Genomic DNA, 23,704 nt, shown 5'->3' with positions numbered 1-23,704 from the left:
CATATTTCACATTTATATGCAGGATTATTAAAAAATAATATCACAACTTTGAAAATCTGCATTTAATCATAGAGCCATGATGGACCCTTGGATAATTAATCAATGTGAAGAGTGCTTAACAAAGTTTTTCAAAACTTTAGAGCTTCCTTAAATCGATGACAGAAAGATCTTAGCTCTCCTTTTCTTTTTCGCAGAGTTCTCTATTTTTAAAGTTGTTGTTTTCTTTTTGAATCAACCTGTATTTCTACACATATTTTGTCATATATATTTAAGATCTGAGGACACAGAATAAAACAAAAATATTGACCTAATATGATTTTATGCAAATAATTTATTACCGTTATCATATACTTATTTCAAATGATATATTTTCAGAACTTTGAAGTAATTATTTTTTTCACAGCTAAACATGCCCTTGGCCAAATTTTGCAAAATAATGCATGTTGCTAGACAATACAGAATAACATTTAAACATTATAGCATTGAGCATGTTTATTTCCCCCCTGAATCAGATAAGTGTGACTCTGCAAGTGCTTTTTTACAGTTCATGCTGAGAAAAAAAAAATGACAGGGGCTAAAAAGTTAACTTTAAGGTTTAAATTAGGTCTGCACAATATATTGTTTCAGCATCGATACTGCAATGTGATCATTGCCAATAGTTATATCACAGAATATTTTGAGTTTGTATTATAATATATCATTTACATGGGTTTTTGAGGCCTGTGTCTGTATGATGATTTTAAAAGCATTCAAAAATTGCACTGTTTTTAACTTTAAAAACAAAAAATTATACTGAATTCTTTTTATTATTCAATTACTGTACATGAATACAGTTCCTTTTTTAAATATTTCCCAAATTATGTTTAATAGAGCAAAGAAATTTCACACTATGTCTGATAATATTTCCTCCTGTCTTATTTGTTTTATTTTAGCTAGTAAAAAAATAAAAGTTTTTAATTTTTAAAAAAGATTTTAAGGTCAAAATTATTAGACCCTTTAAGCTATATATTTTTTTTCATCAATAGTCGACAGAACAAACCATCTTTATACTATAACTTGCCTAATTACCCTAACCTGCCTAGTTCACTTAATCAACCTTGTTATGCATTTAAATGTCAGATTAAGCTGTATAGAAGTGTCTTGAAAAATATCTAGTCAAATATTATTTACTGTTATGATGGCAAATATAAAATAAGTCAGTTAATAGAAATGAGTTATTTAAACTATTATGTTTAGAAATGTGTTGTAAAAATCTTTTCTCCGTTAAGTTAAAATTGGGGAATAAATAAACAAGGCTCATAATTCAGGAGGGCTAATAATAATTAATAAGACTTTAACTGTATATTGCAGAATAACAAAACATCGCAACATTAGTTTTTTTTTTTTTTTTTTATATCATACAGCACTTGTTTAAGTCTTGTACTCTAAACCTAACTCTAAATCTGATTTTTACACTCTTGTTGAACCATATTTCACAAAATTCACATAACACAACTTCAACACTGTATCAGGTGTGCTAAAGAGCAAGTTTACTATCTTAGAAATGGATACAGAAATGTAATGTAAAAAAAAAATTACTCCTTCACAAATGTGCTACGACAAAATTATTTTATATAATAATTTAAGATAATCTGCTCCTGCAATAATCAGTGTTTTCCCCTTTAGTTTTCATTTTATCTACAAAAATGAAGAGTTTCATATAGGCATGTTTTCCAATGACACTGGGTTGAATTTGAGGGACTCAAAACTAAACTAAAAATCCTGTCACAGGAGGACTGGCCTTATTATATCTGTGCTTATTAATAATAAATTATGTACTATGTAAGAATATGATAGTAGGTCTGTAGATGTGCCACCACACAACAGCAAGCTATTGTCACAAAAAATAATGGTAAATCTTAAGCAAGACTTTCAGACTTGCTCCTTGTCGTTTTATATCAAGCAGCTGTATTGCAATGGAAAGAACACCCTGTACTTATATCGGAGATCTTTCAGGGAATACAATGCCATAAAAGAGCAAAAAGAAGACAGAGAAGAGAGAAAGAACTGACATTTCTGCATGGATAAACACAACCTGCTTTAAACAGTTGTTTTAAACATGCATGAATTCATGTCAGTTTGAATTAGCTTCAGTTTGGGTCAAAACTTTAATTCAGTCTGGATTCATACCTGAGATTGGTTACGGGAATTTCAGATTCACCCTATGCATATGCATATTAATTAGAACAGATGTAATAGGTTGATGAACATGATAATTTTGCTAGAGAGAAAATTATCAGATTAGCAAGAGCATGAAGTATTGCAGGAAGATGATTGAGATGTTGGTTTCGGATGATTAAGATTTAATTACACTCGGTTAGCGAAGCGGATGTCTTTTAAGATGTGACCTCACCTGCTGCGCTGGAAACCGTGGGCCAATTCTGGACCAGCATGCCTTGCGCTCCTTGCATCACAGCTGATGCCTCCTCCATATGCACAGAACTACAAACAAAACAAGTTAGCATGTCATTAGTCATGAAATGTCAACCATACAGCAGAAATATGTAGGGAGAAAATGCTGAGTAAATCATAGCAGTGGACGGTAATATTTTGTTCCATACTGTACTTACATGAAAGTACATTTTTCAATTAGGCTTAACTAGGTTAATTAGGTTAACTAGGCAGGTTAGGGTAATTAGGCAAATTATTATAAAACGATGATTTGTTCTGTAGACCATTAAAAAAATAGCTTAAAGGGGCTAATCATTTTGACCTAAAATAGTAAAAATAAATAAATAAATAAATAAATAAAAAACTGATTTTATTCTAGCTGAAATAAAACAAATACGACTTTCTCCAGAGGAAAAAATATTACCAGACATACTGTGAAAATGTCTTTGCTCTGTTAAACATTATTTGGGAAATATAAAAAAAAGGAAAAAAATTCAAAGAGGGGCTAATAATTACAGTCCTGAGCATAATTGACTACACCCTATTTTGAAAATGAATATTTGTATCCATTTCTCAGTGAATATAGGCAATGTATTTTGGTGCATTTAAACAAAACATATTTATTAAACAGAAATGTTTATTAAAATAACATTTTAGTCACCAAACATATTTAGAAATGGAAAGATAATACAATTAAATTCAAGCTAAACATTGCAAAGATACATTTTTCTATTTTTTTTCTTCTTGATTTTTCCTCTTTTTTTATTTGTATTTTTTATTTTTCTATAACATATACAATTGGCTGTACTAGTTTTTGGACTGTTATTGTAAGTTATTTTGTTAGATAAGCTCTAGATTAGGCTTCAGTACTGACTAATGTAATATATAGACACAAATAGAATACTGTATAGCTTCCTGTTAAATTATGAATTTAAAATATACATTTTGTGAGGGGTGTACTTATTTATGCTGAGCACTGTAAATAGTCAAAGGGTGTCTTAACTTTAATTTAAGAATTTGGTATGTGTCCCTCCACCAACAAATAGTTGACATTAAAATGAGGCTTGACTTATGCTCTGTGAAATAAATAATATATGCGAGTGGGGCAGCTCTGCTGTGTGTCAAGTGCTGCTGTGTATTACTGTGTATTTCCCTGAGCTTTGGTCTGAAGGTGCTTGTGTTGGTAAAAGCACATGTGACAGGATGTGCGAGACTATTTGTGATCTAATGTGTCTGTGCTGGAGGTGGTGTGTGTGTGATGGGCGAGTTGTCATGATGGTGTCATGATGCTTTAGCTCCATCAGACATGACAACTGGAAAGCAAATTGACATTGAGTGCCTAATATATATATATATATATATATATATATATATATATATATATATATATATATATATATATATATATATATATATATATTACATGCCTATACATATAGGAAGAGCTGCTGTGCTGGCATGTATTTCTCTCTGCTTTGTTGCTCTGAAGTTGTAGCACATGTGACAAGATGTCTATCTGTGATCTATCAGGATGTCTATATATGATCTAATTTGTCGGTGCTGGAGGTGGTGTGTCTCTCTGTGTGTGTGTGTGCATGAGATGTGCAAGTTGTCATGATGGTTTAGCTCCTTCAGACATGCTCACTGGAAAGCACATTGACATTGAGTACCTAAATATATACATGACAGGAGACAGAAAGATACACAATATGACACGTTGACACTTTAGTTTACTTTAGTGTATCAACATTCATAACAAATCATTTCAAAATTTTTTTTTTTTTTTTTGACCATTGGTCAGAATTCTAAATGTTTTCATTCGTTGTGACTAAAAGACACAAAATATTAATATTTAACTTTTCTGAAGTCAAAAATTAGCCTTGTGTGGTCTCAAAGGAATATAAACATGGCACCTTTTTGTTAATTCATGCAAAACCAAAATGTTTAGGGACAATGCTTTATTTTAAATTTTGGTAAAACAAAAAACAGAAGCCGCAACAAAACTGGCAATGGCTACAAAAAAGTGACAGAAAAACAAAGATTTTGCATCCCAAAACTGTAGCTGAAATGCACGGGTGACTGTGCTTTTGCAGTAGCAGGTCCCAGATAGTGGAATGCTCTATTACCTCTGTTTGTCCCTCTTGATTTGGTGTTTAATGATTGGAATTGTTTTGTTTTAGTATAGATTTTTTTACTGGGATTTGTATGTGCTGCAAATTGATCGATTATTGGTTGTGTTTAATAGGGCTGAGAATTAGAGCATCATGATATAGGAAAAAATCTGACATAACTATTTTTAGCTTTTCTGCAATATAATATATTGTGATATGAATACAATTTCACTAGATGGCTTGAATAGCTCTATTTGGAAAGAAATCAGTCATTTAAATTGATTGTGGTGATTGTGTAGGAGAGTGAATCATGCATAAAAAATAGTAAACAAATTGCAATGTAAATTTAAATACAATAGAGTCAAGATAAAAGTGGGAAAAAAAGTCTTTGGGCTATATATTTAACAATCTAGGCGCAAAGTCTTAAGCACATGGTGCAAAAGCAGTAAAGGCCTGTCACCCTGTTATTGTTATATTTTGAGTGACTCCACAAATCTCATGCATTCTGAACTGTGGTGCTCATCAACTTTAAACCCAACTCAACATTGCAGATCCTGCAATGTGATTATTGCAGATGTGATATTGATGCTGAGATGATATAATGTACAGCCCCACTAAGAATACAGTGAGAATTTTCAAGTAGTATTAAAGTAGTACATTTCAAGTAGTACTGTATTGTTTGTGTATTTAGCGATGTGAGAATGATACAATAAAAATTTTAAGGTAATATAAAAAGAAAAGCATTTAAAGAGCAACATTTGTGGATTGTATAAAATGCCTCCCCCGTCTAACAAGGGCTCATTTCATAATCTGATTTCCACTAGTGTATTGTTCAATTTCTCTACCAACCTAATTCTTCTCTTTCTCAATCTGTCAGCAGGCCATGCATAACAGAAGTCTGGAAAACTTGCGGTCGACAGCTGAAGATAAACTATGTACTTAAAATTTCAACAAACATTGCTCTGCAGCCCAGAGCTGTGAGTATATAGTACAATGCATTACGTTAAAGGGAAATTTCATTTCCTATACACACACTTCCCAGTGATGGCCTTTGGCCTTCAGCACCGATCTGTGTGTTTATCATCATGCAGACCACAATTAGACCAAACGTAAAGGACAGACCTGTGAATTGTGCCACACACTCCTATAAATCCATTATGGATGTACAGACATGAGGAGCAGAAAGGAAGTGGGTATAGCAGGGCATCTGCAATGCAGCACAGGGTGTGACCAGCCGCTACTGCTGCCATAACTCTCATCCTGTATGTGTGTGTGTGTGTGTGTTTGCATGATGGATCTTTCTAATTCCCTTACAGCTGAAATGCAGCCTGTGCCTTGTGGCTGAGCAAATCAGTAACTTTCTAGCCTAAGGAGAGGGTTGGAGTTTGAGGAGTGTGAATGTAAAGACACTGATGATGAAGTTTGGATACTGGAGGTGTTTGGAATAAATTTAAATGAACTGTTCTTTAATCAAACGCTCATTTTACCATTTAAACATAGCACTCTAAGTGACTATTCTGAGTGAATGTCTATCTAATTTGTCCCTTGTCTCTAATGTCCCCTGAGTCCCTTTTTGCACCAGCCTTCTGTCACAGACACACACAGTAAACCATCCCCAGAGACAAGCCCACAGGGCAGCATAGCATTATCACATAAAACAGACACCCATGCACCCTTTGGCAACTGTATATGTGTGTGTGCTGGAAAAGATGCTGTTGTCTCCAGATGCAAGTTGTTTCCATCCAAATATTTTACGTATATTTTAAATTATTGCATAATTAGTTAAAAGACCACATCAATTATAAAAATATGCATAATAAATATGCAGCCAATTGAGTAGGATATCATAATCTGATAAAAATTTGTATAAACTACAACAGAAACGCATTTACTGAATGAATTCCTTGATGCGCACAGTCATGTGATTTTGCCTCAACAGATAATGTGATTGGATTAGTAGACTAACCAGTGACCTGCACTCATCTCACGCCCATCACAAAAGCTGATTTAATAATTCCGCAAACACCTGAGCAAGTTCATCATCAAAATATATTTTTAATAGTTTCATTTTAAGATTTAATTGCTTCATAAGATGTTTCTTGTTTGATGTGTCTAATTTCTTAAAGGGATGGTTTAGGCAAAACAGAAAATTCTCTCATCATTTACTCACCCTTCACTTGTAACATACCTGTTTAATTTGCTTTTTTGTTATGAAAATTTTTTGTTTTTGTTTTCTTTTTTGACACAAAATAAGTTATTTTGAAAAATATTGTAACCATTAACTTGCATATTACTTGTTTTTTCAACTATGTTTGTCAATAGTTACAGGTTTTCAAAATACCTTCTTTTGTATTGAACATGAAAAGTGAACTCAAAGTTTGGAACCACTTGAGGGTGAACAAATGCTCAGTAGATTTTTTTTGTTTTGTTTTTGTTTTGGGTGAACTATCTCTTTAAAGCAACTAATTGCAAAAAGAATGTTCTTGAAAATGAGAAAAGCTTAAAACAACTGCTGAATTCCAGAGAATAAAGAGTAAACATTACATTAGGAAATAATTAATTCTATTTTGCTGGACGGAAATTCTTTACTGAAGTGTATTTAAGCTGTGTGTTTTCAATAAAGATTTAGACAATTGGTGAACTTCACTAAATGTGGGCTTCTCCTATTGTCTCCAAATCTATAAAGTTGATATAAAAGAATATTTTCAACAGCAGTAGTTATCTATAACTGTCTTAGTTGTTTCCACAAACATGAGTCTTTAAATGCTAAGATTTTTAAATAATTATTTTATGAGTCAACTAGACCTCTGAGGTACAACTATGGTGGAAAAAACTTATATTGAATATAGATCTCATATAGAAATCTGATGAAAAATATGCAAATTGCACAAATAGCATACAAGTTCATATTTGGATTTTGCCAATTATTAAATGTCATATATGCAACAAATTTTCCAAAATATTGCCAAAATGTCAATTTACATATATTTGTCACCTATTGGAATTACAAATATTTACATATACACTCACCAGCCACTTTATTAGATACACCTGTCCAATTAGCCAATCACATGGCAGCAACTTAATGCATTTAGGCATGTAGACATGGTCAAGACGATCTGCTGCAGTTCAAACCGAGCATCAGAATGGGGGAAAAGGTGATTTAAGTGACTTTGAGCTTGGCATGGTTGTTGGTGCCAGATGGGCTGGTCTGAGCATTTCAGAAACTGCTGATCTACTGGGATTTTTGCGCACAACCATCTCTAGGGTTGGAAAATATTCAGTGAGCAGCAATTCTATGGGTGCAAATGCCTTGTTGATGCCAGAGGTCAGAGGAGAATGGCCAGACTTGTTTAAGCTGATAGAAAGTCAACAGTAACTCAAATAAACAATCGTTAAAACCGAGGTATGCAGAAGAGCATCTCTGAATGCACAACACGTCGAACCTTGAGGCAGATGGGCTACAGCAGCAGAGAACCACACCAGGTACCAGCTAAGAACCAGAAACTGAGGCTACACTTCATACAGGCTCACCAAAATTGGACAATAGAAGGTTGAAAAATGTTGCCTCGTCTGTAAGTCTCCATTTCTGCTGCGACATTCGGGTGGTAGGGTCAGAATTTGGCATCAACAACATGAAAGCATGGATCCATCCTGCCTTATATCAACAGCTCAGGCTGCTGGTGGTGGTATAATGGTGTGGGGGATATTTTCTTGGCACACTTTGGGCCCATTAGTATCAATGTGGCACATCATGTCAATGCCACAGCCTACCTGAGTATTGTTGCAGACCATATCCATCCCCTTATGACCATGGTGTACCCATCTTCTGATGGCTACTTCTAGCAAGACAATGCGCCATGTCATAAAGTGTGAATCATCACAGACTGGTTTCTTGAACATGACAATGAGTTCACTTTACTCAAATAGCCTCCACAGTCACCAGGTCTCAATCCAATAGAGCATCTTTGGGATGTGATGGAATGGGAGATTCACATTATGGATGTGCAGCTGACAAATCTGCAGCAACTGCGTGATGCTATTATGTCAATATGGGCCAACTTCTCTGAGGAATATTTCCAGTATCTTATTGAATCTATGCCATGGAGGATTAAGGCAGTTCTGAAGGCAAAATCGGTCCAACCCGGTACTAGTACAGTGTACCTAATAAAGTGGCTGATGAGTGTGTGTGTATATATATTGCCATACATCTGATTTATATATAGGGTGGGTTTTTAGCTTGTATTAATTATTCTTTTTTTAATTCACACATCACTCCAATGTCACAGCTGATTTTTATTTTCTTGAACATGTTATGAAAACTATGTTGTTCTTTTATTAAATATTTTTCTTGGGCAGCACGGTGGTTCAGTGATTAGCACTCTTGCCTCACAGCAAGAAGGTCGCTGGTTCAAACCTCGGCTGGGTCAGTTGACATTTCTTTGTGGAGTTTGCATGTTCTCCTCATGTTGGCGTGAATTTTCTCTGGGAGCTCCAATTTCTCCCACAAGTCCAAAGACATGCGCTATAGTTGAATTAGGTAAGTTAACTGTCTGTAGTGTATGTGTGTGTATGGGTGCTTCCCAGTAATGGGTTGCTACTAGAAGGGCATCCGCTGTGTAAAACATATGCTGGTTAAGTTAGTCGTTTATTTCGCTGTGGTGACCCCAGATTAATAAAGGACTAAGCCGAAAAGAGAATGAATGAATGAATGATTTTTTTTGTATAAAGTAACAGCTAGTTAAATAAACATCTAGTGTGAAGAGTGAGAGTAAAAATATATTTTGCGTTTTAAAAGATTTTACTCATTATACTTATCAAATACTTCTAAATTTTCTGCTTATCAACTCTAGGTCAGCATACAAAATCAGCTAATCAAAAACCAAAACAAATAACATGACAAAAAAGTGTACAAAAAAAGAACATTAACCTTGATTACTCAATCTTCCCTCAGTAATGTTTTCTAAAGAGCAGCTTTGGAATAAAGCATAGCTAGTGTGAAGATTTGGAGACAGAATAAATGATTCTCATTTCCGCAGATGACTCATTTTGTCAGTGTTTGTGCTTGGAGATGTGAATTTCCCTGTTATCGGCTGTGGCTGCTCTCACACAATCATCTCATCTGCCGGCTTGTCCTTTATGCTCGGCTGTGAAGGACTGTGCATCTGCTGTGGAGAATGATGATGACCTACATACTCCAGATCAGACTGCAGGGAAAGGCCCTTAGCAAACGCTTCAGAGCTTGTGTTTGTGCGTGATGAAGGCAGACAGAGCACAGTTGGTCTACTGAGAAAGAGGCAAGAGGTCAGGAAGAAGTCAGAGAGCTCTGGGTGGTCACGGTTCTGCTGTTTTGATAACACTCTAATATAGAGTCTGTAGACAAAGGCTTTGATGATCTTAATGCGTCTTCTATTGTCTTCTGTAATTTTTCCTTTAAGATTATTTTTATTATTTTTTTTATCTTCATCATTATTTATATTACTATTCATTTATTTTTTGGAATAAAGTGAAATATATTTCTGAATGACACTGCAAGGATAATTTATTTAGGGCGTTAGTTTAAACAAAATATCAACGCACAAAATATTTCAATAATTATAAAGTCTAATCAATGTTACTTTTTCCTATATACTAGATTGTTAAATAGGTTTTAGCTTTTAGCGAGAAAATAAATAAAATAAATATAAAAAAATTATTAAAAAAAAAAAAAAAAATATATATATATATATATATATATATATATATATATATATATATATATATATATATATATATATATAAAAAATGATAATATGAGAACAATGTAAAACTTACAAAGTGCAATAAAGTGATAAAAAACTGTAAATTTTAGAATACACTAAAATAGCACTGGCATAAATTAATATTAGCTGGATATTTCCCCCAAAATTAAAGTTCTGTCATAATTCATTTTGATTTTTGGGTGAACTATTCAAGGGTTAAAATATTAAAAAATTAACATCAATTAATTCTAGTACTGTATATTCGAAAATTAAGCTATGAATTAAGTATAAATTAAGTAATAGCTATGTTAAGATAATAGCTATAATAATAATAAGTATATATAGTTATAATATAAGTATATATAGTTATAAATTTCTTTGTGGCACTGATAACTGGATTAAAGATATTACAATAAGAAGAAATGTTATTAACATGCATTAGGCTTTATGCAGTGACCATAAACAAAACATTTTAATATTTTATATTGTTCATTCATTAATTCATTTTCATTCAGCTTAGTCCCTGTTTTAATCACGGGTCACCACAGTGGAATGAACCACCACCTACTCATATCTTTTTAAGCAGCAGATGCCCTTCCAGCCGCAGCGAGTACTGGGAAACACTCTAACACTCTCTAACTCACACATACACTCATACACTACAACCAATTTAGTTCTACCAGTTCACCTAGTGCAGGTGTTTGGACTGGAACACCCGGAGAAAACTCACATGAACACGGGAAGAACATGCAAACACTACACAGCCCAGATGGGATTCGAATTGGCAACCTTCATGCTGTGAGGCCACGATGCCTGCAGTTATAATTGTTCTGTACATTTTATAAATATTTCATAGACAACTTAATTAGTAAAAAAAAGCAAAAAATAAATACTGCAATAAATAAAACAACAAAAATAAAAACTGAAAATATAAACAAAACAATTATATAAGAAATTCTAAAATGAAATATAAAGACAGTCAAACAAGTCTGGTAGTTAAAGTATTACAATTAAAGTCAAAGAGGTACCACAACCTATAATAAAATGGGTTGTACTTAGAAGAATGTTAGTAACCACAAATTAGACGGTACCCACTGATTATGGAAGCAAACGCCAAGCGTTTAGGTATTTTTTTTTTGTGTGTATGTGTTTTATATTTTGTAGTCTTTTAAAGGCTGACATGACAAGGTATAATTGTCTGTGAAAGGTAATGCAGTAATGCAGAGTTCAGTCAGTATTAATACATATTTATCACTTTCAAAAGTAAGAAAACCTTAATTTAGTCACAAGAATGTACTTAAAAATGTTATGTCTAATGGAATGTTAGGTCTAAAAATCAAATCCAGGTGTTTAGATGCAGAGAAATACAGCTCATTGTTAGTTAATGTTAACTCAAACCCAATAAATAATAAAAAAATAATAATAATTTACAAACATATTAGTTTTTAGGGAAAATTATTTTTTATTGCTTTTATGTCTCTTTTATTTTTATATTTATTACCTAGAAATAGATTAAATTAAACTTCTTCTCTAAGTGGAACAGGGAAGTGAAATGTGCCTAAAGTTTTCAAGAGCTGTGTGTTTGCAAGGGTTGCTATAGATGGAAATTATATTGGGGTCAATCGGGCCCCAAAACAGATGCATTTAACTGTTCAGTTCTGGTGCGTATGTTTGGAAGTATGTTTGGGTGCAACTGCCAAAAGACTGCAGAATGACTGACAAATGATAAATTCCACCAAAACTCCTTCTATTAATATCAGTTGTGTATAAATACCAGGAATATGTAGATTTCTTGAGCACCTCCTGAATGTAATTCTTGTATTGCATTGGTGTAACGTAACCCATAGCTCTGTCATCGAATCAGTCTGTGTCTAATGATTACTAATATTTTTGACATTGAAGAAAATCCTCTCCTGACCTTTTTTATTGAACATGTATGGAATTGGCCAGATATTCCAACATAGTAGATGTATAAATAATAATTAACTCAAGTAAAATTACTTTCCATGGTTAGTTCATGTTAACCACATCAGCAAATAAAACATTATAACAACACATTATAACTACTGTACAATATGGGTAATATTTTGAGGATCCCTTTTAGCTTATGCTCTCCCTTCAATTTGATTAGACTCAAACAAGATGGTTTCCAGCATAATGACACTGAAGGTTGAGATCTGATTATGGTGAATCAAGGAAATGAGGAAATTAGAGTTGGAAAATGATTCACAGCATGTTTAAGCTTCAGCTACCAAACGATGGCCTGCTGCAGTAAACACTTGACATTTAGAGATGTGTTCCATATCAGTTCAGGGAGGACTGTAACTCTTTCAGGACATTATTAACAGCAAAAACTGCTTACCTCTGCACTCCTGCCCTCAGCGACGCAGAGTAACGCCAGTCAGCATTTGGGCCTTTGGGCTGGAGAAGGAGAGAAAGAGAGAGATAGAGGGAATGAAGGGGTGGAAAGACAGAAAAGGGTTAGATACAGTCTCATCAATAAGTCATGTGTGTGTGCGTGTGTGTTTGTGTCTTGCATTTTAATATGAACCACAGCTAAAGAAGACCAGGACTACAGGGATGATTACTGGCACTAGGCCGTTGCCCATGACTCACTGCTATAAACCCAAAAAGAGTGTTTGGGGAGAGAGATTTCTTTATAATAACACATATGAAAGGCAGCTGATATTCACCTAATAACATACATATATTTATGTAATATATATCTCCATTACTAGGGAAGGACAATATTGCAAACTTGCAGACTATGTGATAAAATATATGTTGATAATGTATCCGTCATTGTACATTATCCTTTCTGCTTGTTTACATTAGCTATTTAAAAATACTTTAAATATTTTGACTTTTATTGATACTGTTAAATGTAAATTGAAATTTTTCAATAAGTGATGCCTGAATTCAGTTCACAACCCATTTCTGCCATGGGATCAATATGTTACTTTTGAAATATTATTACATCTCTTAAATTCTGAATTGTATTTCGCAATTCTGAAATTGTCTCACAATTCTGTATTCACATGTCACAATACTGACTTCAATCTTACAAATATAAACATTCTAAGAGATATAAAAAGAGACGTCAGAGATGTAAACTCAGAATTGCGAGAATTCAAAGTTTGTTTTACTCAGTTCAGATTTTTCTTTTAAGAATTCGAACTACTTTGTGAATTTAACTTTCTCTTATTTCTCACAATTATGCATTTCTAAATAATAATTGTGACTTGTTTTCTAGCAGCTTGGAGATATACTGTACATCAGAATTACACATTTTATTAAATATACAATATTGATTGAAAAAATAACTTAATTAAACTCAAAATTGCAAAAATATAAATAAATCAGATTTTTTTTTATTTTTCACAACTGTCATTTTTTTCTCTAGAATTTTAACTTTATCTTGCAAATCAAATTTTGCTTTTCAAAATTGTGACCATTTTTTCCCAATTTTATGTTAATGTATTACAATTGTCCTTTCGATTAGGATAAAAAAGTACTGTAAATGCTATAGTTCCTTGTGACTAGAATAAATAAAAACACAATTCTGTGAGAAAATTTAGAATTGAGAGAAGCAAACGGAAGAATTGTTAAATTTGTTTAAATTATATATATATATATATATATATATATATATATATATATATATATATATATATATATATATATATATATATATATAGTTCAATTATTTCTGACAATTCTGAATTTACACTCAGTTAAATATATCAGTTAAAAGTTTGGGGCCAATTTTTTTTTTTTATGTTTTTTTAATTAATCTTTTTATCAAGGAAGCATTTATTAAATGTAAATAAATTGTTAAATATGTATTACAATTTTGAATAACTGCTTTCTTATTGTATGTAGTTTCAAATGAAATTATTCATTCAATTCAATTCATGTTTATTTCTATAATTGTACAATGTATATTGTGTCAAAGCTGCTTAACATATTACTTCAGTCATTATTGCTTTTATTACTATAACCATTAACAATAATGATGATGATAATAATAATAATTATTATTATTATTATAATAATAATTTCTGAAGGATCATGGTCAAAGTAAGACTGGATTAATGAAGCAGAAAATTCCTCTTTAAAATCACTGGAATAAATTATTTAATTAAACTATAAACTACTTTTGAACAGCTATTTTATAGTGCAATAACATTTCACAATTTTACAATTTTTACTGTATGTTTTATTTAAAAAAATCAGCCTTGGTGAGCAGCATATGCTTAATTTAAAACATTAAATTGTCCTACTAACAACAAACATTTTCTTGGTAGTGTATTTCTAACAATTAAAAAAACACTGAATTTACACTTCTGAGGAAAACATTAAGAGAAGGAATCTTGGAATTTCAAGAAAAAAATCTGTAAAATATCTCCCATTTCAAAATGCCTTTTCTCTCAAAATTGAAACCTTATTTCTCGACTTTGTTATGAATTTAAAAGCTCTCGCATGTTTGCTTTGTTTTGTTTTCCAATATTTCGATTTTTTCACATACATGTAATTGAAAAAGCAAGATATAAAATTACAATTCTGTGCTGGAAAGTCCATATTTTGCAGCTGAGGAAATTACTTTTTTTCGTGTCCCAATGTTATCTGAAATTAAAATAAATATTGCAATACTGTGCATCCCAAGCAATTATCGCACATTTTCAAATAAATCCGCACCCCTTCTACTCAAGACCAAGTTCTAAATGTCTTTCCTCTCCCAACATCCATCCTATTTCTCATGCAACATGGATGATATCATCCTGGGATACCAGCTGACCTCATGTAACATGATACCAGAGCATTTTCTGCCCTCAACCAGAGCAACTCAATCTGTGCACTAGCCAAGATGACCACTGTAACCGAATACAAGGCATCAGCATTAAGATGGTCATCTGTTCCTCCTGCAATACACAGTGAATGAATTAATTGCTCCTACACAGAGGGAGAGCACAAGCACGTAGTTGCCACTCTTTTTATATTCGCCCTAGTAAAAAAAAAAAAAAATCTAGGTTGGGAAGTATGCAATAGGATGAGGCATTAGAGAATGGCCCAGATAATTTGAGTAAATAACATTCTTTAATCAGGTGAATTCAGGGGGGAGAGAATGCGTGCAAAGAGACTCTGCCTCGCTTCCACAATATAATTTGCAGGGCTTGAGAGAATCAAAGGCTGGAGGTTAATTTCATTGCCTGCTCTCTTATCTCGGACAGACGGCCTCTGCTCCTAAATCCTCTGCAGTGTCGACTGTGCTGCAGTGTCTGTGCTGCCTCTCACCAGCACATCTGAGAGGATCTGATGCTGTCAGGAGCAAACTCCAGCTATTCTCATACTCTAGACAATTTTAGATTTATTTATTTATTTTTTTTTTTGGTGTGTGTTTTTTAAAACCATCTGCAAAATCGCTTCCCATGAGCGAGAGATCAAGAACGCCCAGCCTTTGGATCATGTTCTGGCTAATTAAAACACATTTCACGAATCCATGGCTGACAGAGTGAACATGAATTCATGCCAATTACACTGACAAAAACACATCAATTCAGTGTCTATGACTGCGAACAGGCAGCACAATAAAATCTATCTTGTTTTTGTTTTGTATTGCCAAATGTTGGCATTGGCATCAAACTTTCCCCGTTTTTTAGGTGGATTTAAAATAATATAAAAACGCAAACATAATCTTGGAGTAAAGACAGTGAGATGGCAGTGGGAGGAAGGAAATAATCCTGCAAATGTGATGACAGCCTCAGATGTGGGAGCAAATGCCTGAATCATCATAAATGCAATGCGCTACTCTAGAAAAACTTGATGTTTGACACTAATGCATGGTGAAGGAAAGCACTGTAAAGCTGCACTAGATAACCACACAGTACAACAGGAGTTGACAAGGTCAAAAGCTTCTGACACGTGGGCATAGAGCTTTATTGCTGTTCCTGGTCTGACTAAATTACATTTTGCGCTAAAACATATTGGAAACCAGAGTTGGACTACAAAGTTTTGCTCAACTGTAGTTTACAATGTATATACAGTTGAAGTCAGAATTTTTTAGCCCCCCTGTTTATTTTTTACCCAAATTCTGTTTAATGGAAAGATTTTATTAACACATTTCTATAATAGTTTTAATAACTCATTTCTAATAACTAGGGATGTAACGGTATTGTAAATACCGTCATACCGCAATATTAAATTTTTTCGATATTACCGAAGTCGCATGACTCGGTAAAACTATAGATCTTCAGAGAAAATTTGCTCAGGCGAATGAAGCGAACGGGAGGTAGCTGAAACTTCATTTCCCATCAGCCCCGGCGTGGCCATAATCCTTTGCGGTCTGTTGTCGCTACAGATCCAGTAATGCGGAAATGGAGTGTGCTGCTAGTAGCGGAGATGAAAAAAAGATGGAAATGATCGAACCTGAAGCGGGTGTTGTCGCCGCGCGCGTGCTGAATAGGGGGAGGGGGGAGGGGGGGGCGCCTACTGTCGCGCGCCTACTGAAGGGCTGGACTGGACGGAGGTTGTGTCGCGTCGCGGGGGCACTTTTGATCGTTTTGGAAGGGCATTTTCTATCCAAGACTAAAAAGGGCATGTGCACTGCACAGGTTGAGCTCTATGTGTGCACGTGCCTGCAAGTTGGGGAATACGACTAATAACAGTCATGGGGACTGCAGAAACACAGCACTGGTCAGATTGATGCAGACATTGACTTGTACCGCAAAGAGACCTCTATCTCACTCATGGTTTGTCTTCTCAAGTGGGGGAAAGACAATGCACAACGTTACCCACTGCGGTCAACATGGGCCAAGTCATATCTCTCTTGTCCCAGAAACCTCAGTCCCAAATGAGAGGGTTTTTTTCTGTTGCAGGGGACATTGTAAATACCCAGAGATACCAGCTTTTACCAGATTATAATTATATGATATTTTTTCTTTAAACCCATCTCTATCTAAGTGAGTGATTAAATGTTGAATGTGATGAGTTTTCAACAATACTAAATTGAAACTTTATTTTTTTACATGGTTTAATAATTTTTTGTTATTAAAATTGAAGTTCCTGTTTCAAAGCTAACAGATAGATGGCTAATTTGTATGTCATTGACACTTTTGGCACTTTTTTGGAGTATTTTCAAAAGTTTTTTTTTCCTGTAAATGATTCAATAAATACCGTACCGTGACATTCATACCGAGGTATTACCGTACCGTGAAATTCTGATACCGTTACATCCCTACTAATAACGGATTTATTTTATCTTTGCCATAATGACTGTAAATAATATTTACTAGATATTTATTCTAAACAGCTTAAAGTTACATTTAAAGGCTTAAATAGGTTAATTAAGTTAGCTAGGCAAGTTAGGGTAATTAGGCAAGTTACTGTATAAAGATGGTTTGTTCTGTAGACTATCAAAAAAACATAGCTTTAAGTAGCTAATAATTTTGACCTTAATACTGTTTTTTTTTTTTAAAAAGTGAAGCTGCTTTTATTCTAGCCGAATCAAAACAAATCAAGACTTTCTCCAGAAGAAAAAATATTATCAGACAAAATGAAAATTTCATAACTCTGTTAAACATCATTTGGGATATTTTTGAAAAAGAAAGAAAAAAATCAAAGGGGGGCTAATAATTCTGACTTCAGCTGTAAAGTTTCATTGTAAAATGCGATTTGATCACACACTAAGCTGCATATAATCAAATATTGTTTAGCAACTAAATATCAGTATACTGAACAGCAAAAAATGTTATCACATTAGTTTCCCTGAAATGAATCATGGTTTTTACTACAAAATAAAACACACAAAAAGACCAGGTTATTTATGTAAAACCCAAAAGTTTTGGGAAAAACTAGAAATTATTCCTTATTTTATAACACTAATCATAGTAGATATTTGTACAAATGTTAAACAATCTGCAAAATGCATGATTTTTACAGTCAATACAATTAAAACAAGGTTCATTTTTATAAGGGTTACCAAATGCAGTGAAAAAAAACTTTTTTTTTCTGGTTACATTCTGTAATGAACGATAAAGCATGTATATTGTGCCATTTCATTTGCATTTCTATGTATATTAAATAAATAAACTGCATAAACTTACAGTGAAAACCAATTAAAAGACATATTTAGAAGTGTTATACATCTCATATAATTATTTTGATTCAATGAGTTTTAGTGTTTATTATTTACATAATTTTTTTGTTACATTTAATATTGTTTAAAGTTGTTCTTCACTGAATGTCTAGCATCTTCTGATTTGTTTTTAAAATATCTAGCCATAAATTAGACAAGATTATTACTATTACTTGCTATTGTTTATTAATTTATTTAATATAAGATATGTGATGAGACACACCTGTATTGCTGCATCTGGCATACTAAGCCTGCGAACAAATCCACTTCCCCCAGTAAAGAAGCGCTCTGAGCCCCAGGTGCCACTAATGGGCCGGCCTGTGTTGTAGAACATGAAGGTGTCGCTGCCCGATGTGGCAGTCAGACAGGTCTTGTAGCAATAGGTTTTGGTCAGCGAGCCATTCCCCCGAACCTCAATGTAATGGGGCTCAACCTTGAGGTCTCTTCGGAGCACCACATTGTTATTGGGTTGAGAGCCGCCTCCACCACCACCACCACCACCTCCACCACCACCTCCCAAGCCACCTTCTGCCTGGGCCTTCTGAGACACACAGCAGGGCGAACAGGATCCGGGTTGGGTGCAGTAAGCATGGCAACGCACAATTGCCAGCACAACCACCGTCACCAAGAAAACAAAGGTGGTGGCACTCAAGGCCACGATGAGGTATAATGTCACTTTGGATAATGAGAGAGCGCTGTGAGGGCGAATGATTCGTTTGGGGTCAGGTGTGACTTTTAGTGGCACCTCCATGACGGCCACATTAATCGTAGCTGTAGATGAAAGAGGTGGTTCTCCGTGGTCCTTTACTAGTACGGTAAGACTAAAAGAGGTGGAGTTGTCTTCAAGGACACGCCGTGTAGTGCGTATTTCTCCTGTGTGTTCGTGCACTTTGAATAGATCCAGATCACTGGCCTGGTCAAGCAGATAGACAACCCATGCGTTCTGTCCAGCATCTGCATCATAGGCCGCAACCTTTGTGATCAATGTACCTGGCTCTGCATTCTTCTGGACTGTCTCCGTTGAGCGTGTGCCATTGGCTGGGGGATACACAATCTCAGGCGGGTGGTCGTTTTGATCCATTACGTAGATATACACGGTGGCTACACGGCTGAGTGGTGGGACACCACCATCCTGAGCTTTAACCTGGAAGTGAAACTCCCGTAATGACTCAAAGTCAAAGGAGCGAAGAGCGTAGGCAACACCTGTGTCTGCTTTCACCGACACATAGGAGGTGACAAGGATCCCATGGTTGTGGTCATTAAGGACCGTGTAGGTGATGCGAGCGTTTTCGTTGACATCTGAATCATGAGCCTTGATGGTACAGAGCGAGGCTCCAGGTGCATTGTTCTCCGTGACATACACAGTGTAGGAGGTCTGGTCAAAGCGAGGAGGGTTGTCGTTCACATCTGCGACATCCACCTGAATGGTTTTCTGAGACGAAAGAGGAGGGTTGCCGCCATCGGTAGCGCTGAGGGTGACATTATAGGCTGCTGTGTTCTCACGGTCAAGAAAGGCTGAGGTTACCAAGGTGTAGTAATTTCTAAACGACTTGATTTTGAAAGGAAGACCTGGTGGAATTTCAAGGGTGACCTGTTTGTTAGGGCCAGAGTCCCGGTCAGTGACACTGATCAGTGCCACCACTGTGTCTGCACGTGCATCTTCACGTACTGGACTGGACAGAGATGAAAGCACGATCTCTGGAACATTGTCATTGACATCAACGACCTCCACCACCACTTTGCAATGGGCAGCCACTGGAGCTGGGCCTTTGTCCATGGCCTGGATGTACATTTCATATGAATTGGTGTCTTCATAGTCCACATTGCTCTTGACTCTGATTTCTCCAGTGTTGATGTCCATGCTGAACATCTGCCTGACCCTGTCTGGGGTGTAACTGCTGAATGAATAAAGCACCTCCCCGTTTGTTCCTTCATCTTGGTCTGTGGCATTCAGTTTGATAACCAAAGTGTCTTTGGGGGAATTTTCAAGCAATTTGACTTTGTAGACTGAGCTATCAAAAACGGGGTTGTTGTCATTCGAATCTAAGACGCGAACGTTTATTTTTGCGGTACCTGTTCGTGCTGGTGTGCCACCGTCTGTCGCTGTCAGGAGTAACTGATGATAAGGGGCGAGCTCGCGATCCAAGGGCTTTTTGAGCACGAGCTCGATGTGCTTAGTATTCAGCGAAGGCTTGTTGGAATCGAGCGCGAAATGCTCGTTTGGGCTGAGCCGGTACAGTCGAACCGAATTGGTACCAATGTCCGGATCTTGCGCGTGTTCGATCGGAAAACGAGAGCCCGGCAAAGCCGATTCTGTGATCTCTAATTGATACTCGTCTCTGGGGAACTGCGGCGTATTATCATTCACGTCTGTTATCTCCACCTCGACATTATGGTCTTCAGGTGGGTCTTCAAGAAGAACCTCGAGATTTAATACACACGCGGTGCTCGTATCACACAGCGTCTCTCTGTCAATTCTCTCGTTTACCACCAATTTTCCATTCTTATGGTCCACGTACCTTTTGCCGCTGTCAGAGGTTACCTTAATTTTTCGGGTGGAGAGCTTTCGAATATCCAAACCCAAATCCTGTGCAATATCACCTACAATCGTTCCACTCTGCGATTCCTCTGGCACGGAATATCGTATTTGTCCGAGAGCAAGGCCACAAAATAATAAAAATAGCAAAAAAGAAAGAGGCACTTTTTTGTCTAGGCAATCACATATCCCTGCAACAGCCATCGCAAGATCATAGGATCCGCAGACGGATTAAAAACAGCACTCCGCCTTGTCAGTTTGCAATATCTTGCCTTCCACTTCAGCATTAACGGTTTTTCATTTATGTGCACAATGGCCTAATTGTCAATTCCATTCTACAAGCGCACGGATACTTCTCGGATGCGTCCATGTTTCCTTTGTCCGCGCTTATCCTTTTTTTTCCCTGTGCGCGCCGCTGACGGGTGTGTTTCCTTGCCACTGGTGCTGCATATTTCGCCGTGCGCGCACTCCTCTCTCTCTCTTTTCTTCTCCGCTTCAAGCACCCCTCCCATCCGTACTCCTCTTGCTCCTCTTCTTCATGGCTCAGTTTGATGGTGTTGGTGCGGTACACCGGGGGAGGGGCTGCCCTCTCAAATATAATGCATTCTGATATTCGAGACGTTGTAAGAAAATATAACAGCTTGATGGAAGCCGCCAAAAAGCAAAATCTACAACCATTCGTACACTCAGTATAGCCTACCAGGTTTCTGATCATTTGGAGGAAAAAAAGCTATGATGATTAGAAACTGAGTACTTGGGAAGCTTAACCATCCTTCCCTGAACTAGGACAATGCATTTTAAGCTTTGGTTCATCACTTCGCGAATCACAGGAAAAACACTTAAAATGAAATGCGTTCGATGTGGTTTTGTGTTATAGGTATGATATGATTTCTTCATATCAATTGCTGTGATAAACCTCATAAATACATATAAACGCTCCAAACAGGAAAAAGTGTGTAAAAAGTGTTTACAATTTTGTAAAAGTCCTATGTAAAAACTTGTTAATTAAAAAGCCAATGCCATACATGAAAAGTGGATTATATTATAATATATTGAAACAGTATGTTTGTCTGTATTGTAAACTTTGTAGACATATAAACCAAATGTTACAGTAAAATGTTAAAAATCGATTCATTTAGCAAAAAACTGTTTGATTATAAAAAGCTAAAATAATGTCAATCACCTTATAAACGATACAATTCTGAAGCTTTTCTGCTAAAGTTTTTTTTTCAACATATAAAGCCATAAAACACTGCATGTTGTTAATAATTATTCCATATTATTTAATTGTATTTCAACTATAAGCTAGGAAAGTGTTAAAGCAACAAACTGAGACTTTAAAATCAGTGCTTTACAGTTTTTACAGTAAAAATATGCATGCGGTTTTAATGTGCAAAAATGATACATTCACCGGCCACTTTATTATGTACACCCTCACAACTGCTCCTTAATGGAGATTTCTAATAACCCAATCACATGGCAGCAATTCAATGCATTTAGGCATGTAGACATGGTCTAGACAAACTGCTTCAGTTCAAACCGAGCATCAGAATGGGGAAGTAATGTGATTTAGGTGACTTTGAACGTAGTGTGATTGTTGGTGCCACATGGGCTGGTCTGAGAATTACAGAAACTGCTGATCTACTGGGATATTCATGCACAACCATCTCTAAGGTTTACAGCGAATGGTCTGAAAAAGAGAAAATATCCATTGAGCGACAGTTTTGTGAGTGCAAATGCCTTGTTGATGCCAGAGGTCAGAGGAGAATGGCCAGACTGGTTCAAGCTGATAAAAAAGGCAACAGTAACTCAAACAACCATTTGTTATAATCAAGGTATGCAGAAGAGCATCTCTGAATGCACAACACGTCAAACCTTGAAGCAAATGGGCTACAGCAGCAGAAGACAACACAGAGTGCCACTCCTGTCAGCTAAGAACACGAAAAAGGCTACAATTTGCACAGGCTCAGCAAAACTGGACAATAGAAGATTGGAAAAATGTTGTCAGGTCTGATGAGTCCTGATTTCTGCTGTGACATTTAGATGGTAGGGTCAGAATTTGGCATTAACCTTTGGGATGTTGTGGAATGGGAGATTTGCATCAATATGGACCAAGATCTCTGAGGAATATTTCAAGTACCCATATGAATCTATGCCAGGAAGGATTAAGGTAGTTGTGAAGGCACAAGTGGGTCCGACTCGGTACTAGTATGGTGTACCTAATAAAGTGGCCGGTGACTGTATATCTCATGTTCTTACTGTGCGAATAATCCTTGATGTACGCCTGACAATCTCATGACAGGCTGTGACTTTTCAAACATGAGAATCGCCCAACGGCAAATCATTATACCAAGCAGCTCAGTGTTTCACAAAGAAATGGTGTTATCGTTTTTGAAAAAAATTAATAATAATAATAATAATTCCATCACCCATCATCCATATTAATCATAAAAAGCTATGATTGTTATTGCCCCAGAATGTGCTTTTCTCTCTTCCTCTCCCTTTCCCCGTCTGTGGCTTTGACTTCAGACAGACCAGGTCATTCGGGCGTGCGCGCCTGGGGCTCGATCTCTGTGCATCCGTCAAAATGCGCCACAGTGAGGGTGCGTGTCACTCTGAAACCGATGACATAAACTAAGCCAGGGCAGACTGTCAGCCTAAACCCGTCGCATTAGGGTCGCCTTGTGTCATCGCCATATACAGCAATGGAACACAATCTTCATTCAGATATTTTTTATAATTATTTATTTAA

General features: G+C 35.7%; 3 protein-coding genes and 2 long non-coding RNA genes across 13 annotated transcripts in view; 2 read left to right on the top strand and 3 right to left on the bottom strand.

Annotated features, from left to right (window-relative positions):
• LOC141376355 (uncharacterized) overlaps positions 1-23,704 on the top strand; it is a 974,232-nt gene that overhangs the window by 417,642 nt on the left and 532,886 nt on the right. The window lies entirely within an intron of this gene.
• LOC141376356 (uncharacterized) overlaps positions 1-23,704 on the top strand; it is a 259,480-nt gene that overhangs the window by 187,162 nt on the left and 48,614 nt on the right. For 3 of the 7 annotated variants that reach the window (XR_012386289.1, XR_012386292.1, XR_012386291.1), the window contains one exon: positions 5,422-6,005. The exons of 2 other annotated variants lie outside the window; for them this stretch is intronic. This is a non-coding gene — a long non-coding RNA (uncharacterized lncRNA). Of the gene's footprint in view, positions 1-5,418; positions 6,006-23,704 lie in introns of those variants that run through there. 2 more of the 7 variants (XR_012386281.1, XR_012386282.1) reach the window with 1 other exon arrangement.
• Positions 1-23,704, bottom strand: part of pcdh1a3 (protocadherin 1 alpha 3) — a 77,797-nt gene that overhangs the window by 13,789 nt on the left and 40,304 nt on the right. The window contains 2 exon segments of the mRNA NM_001024097.1: positions 2,393-2,481; positions 12,645-12,703. Coding sequence (NP_001019268.1) covers positions 2,393-2,481; positions 12,645-12,703 — 148 coding nt within the window.
• Positions 1-23,704, bottom strand: part of pcdh1a4 (protocadherin 1 alpha 4) — a 73,411-nt gene that overhangs the window by 13,789 nt on the left and 35,918 nt on the right. The window contains 2 exon segments of the mRNA NM_001024099.1: positions 2,393-2,481; positions 12,645-12,703. Coding sequence (NP_001019270.1) covers positions 2,393-2,481; positions 12,645-12,703 — 148 coding nt within the window.
• The window catches only part of pcdh1a6 (protocadherin 1 alpha 6), a gene marked incomplete at its 5' end in the record, with an annotated part of 69,170 nt that overhangs the window by 13,789 nt on the left and 31,677 nt on the right, over positions 1-23,704 (bottom strand). Inside the window, 2 exon segments of the mRNA NM_001024101.1 lie at positions 2,393-2,481; positions 12,645-12,703. Of these exon segments, the coding sequence (NP_001019272.1) occupies positions 2,393-2,481; positions 12,645-12,703 (148 nt within the window).

The sequence above is a fragment of the Danio rerio genome, chromosome 10 (genome assembly GCF_049306965.1).
Source record: "Danio rerio strain Tuebingen ecotype United States chromosome 10, GRCz12tu, whole genome shotgun sequence".
NCBI lineage: Eukaryota > Metazoa > Chordata > Actinopteri > Cypriniformes > Danionidae > Danio > Danio rerio.
The sequence above is the reverse complement of the archived record's forward strand: the minus strand, read 5'-3'. Positions and strand labels throughout refer to the sequence as shown.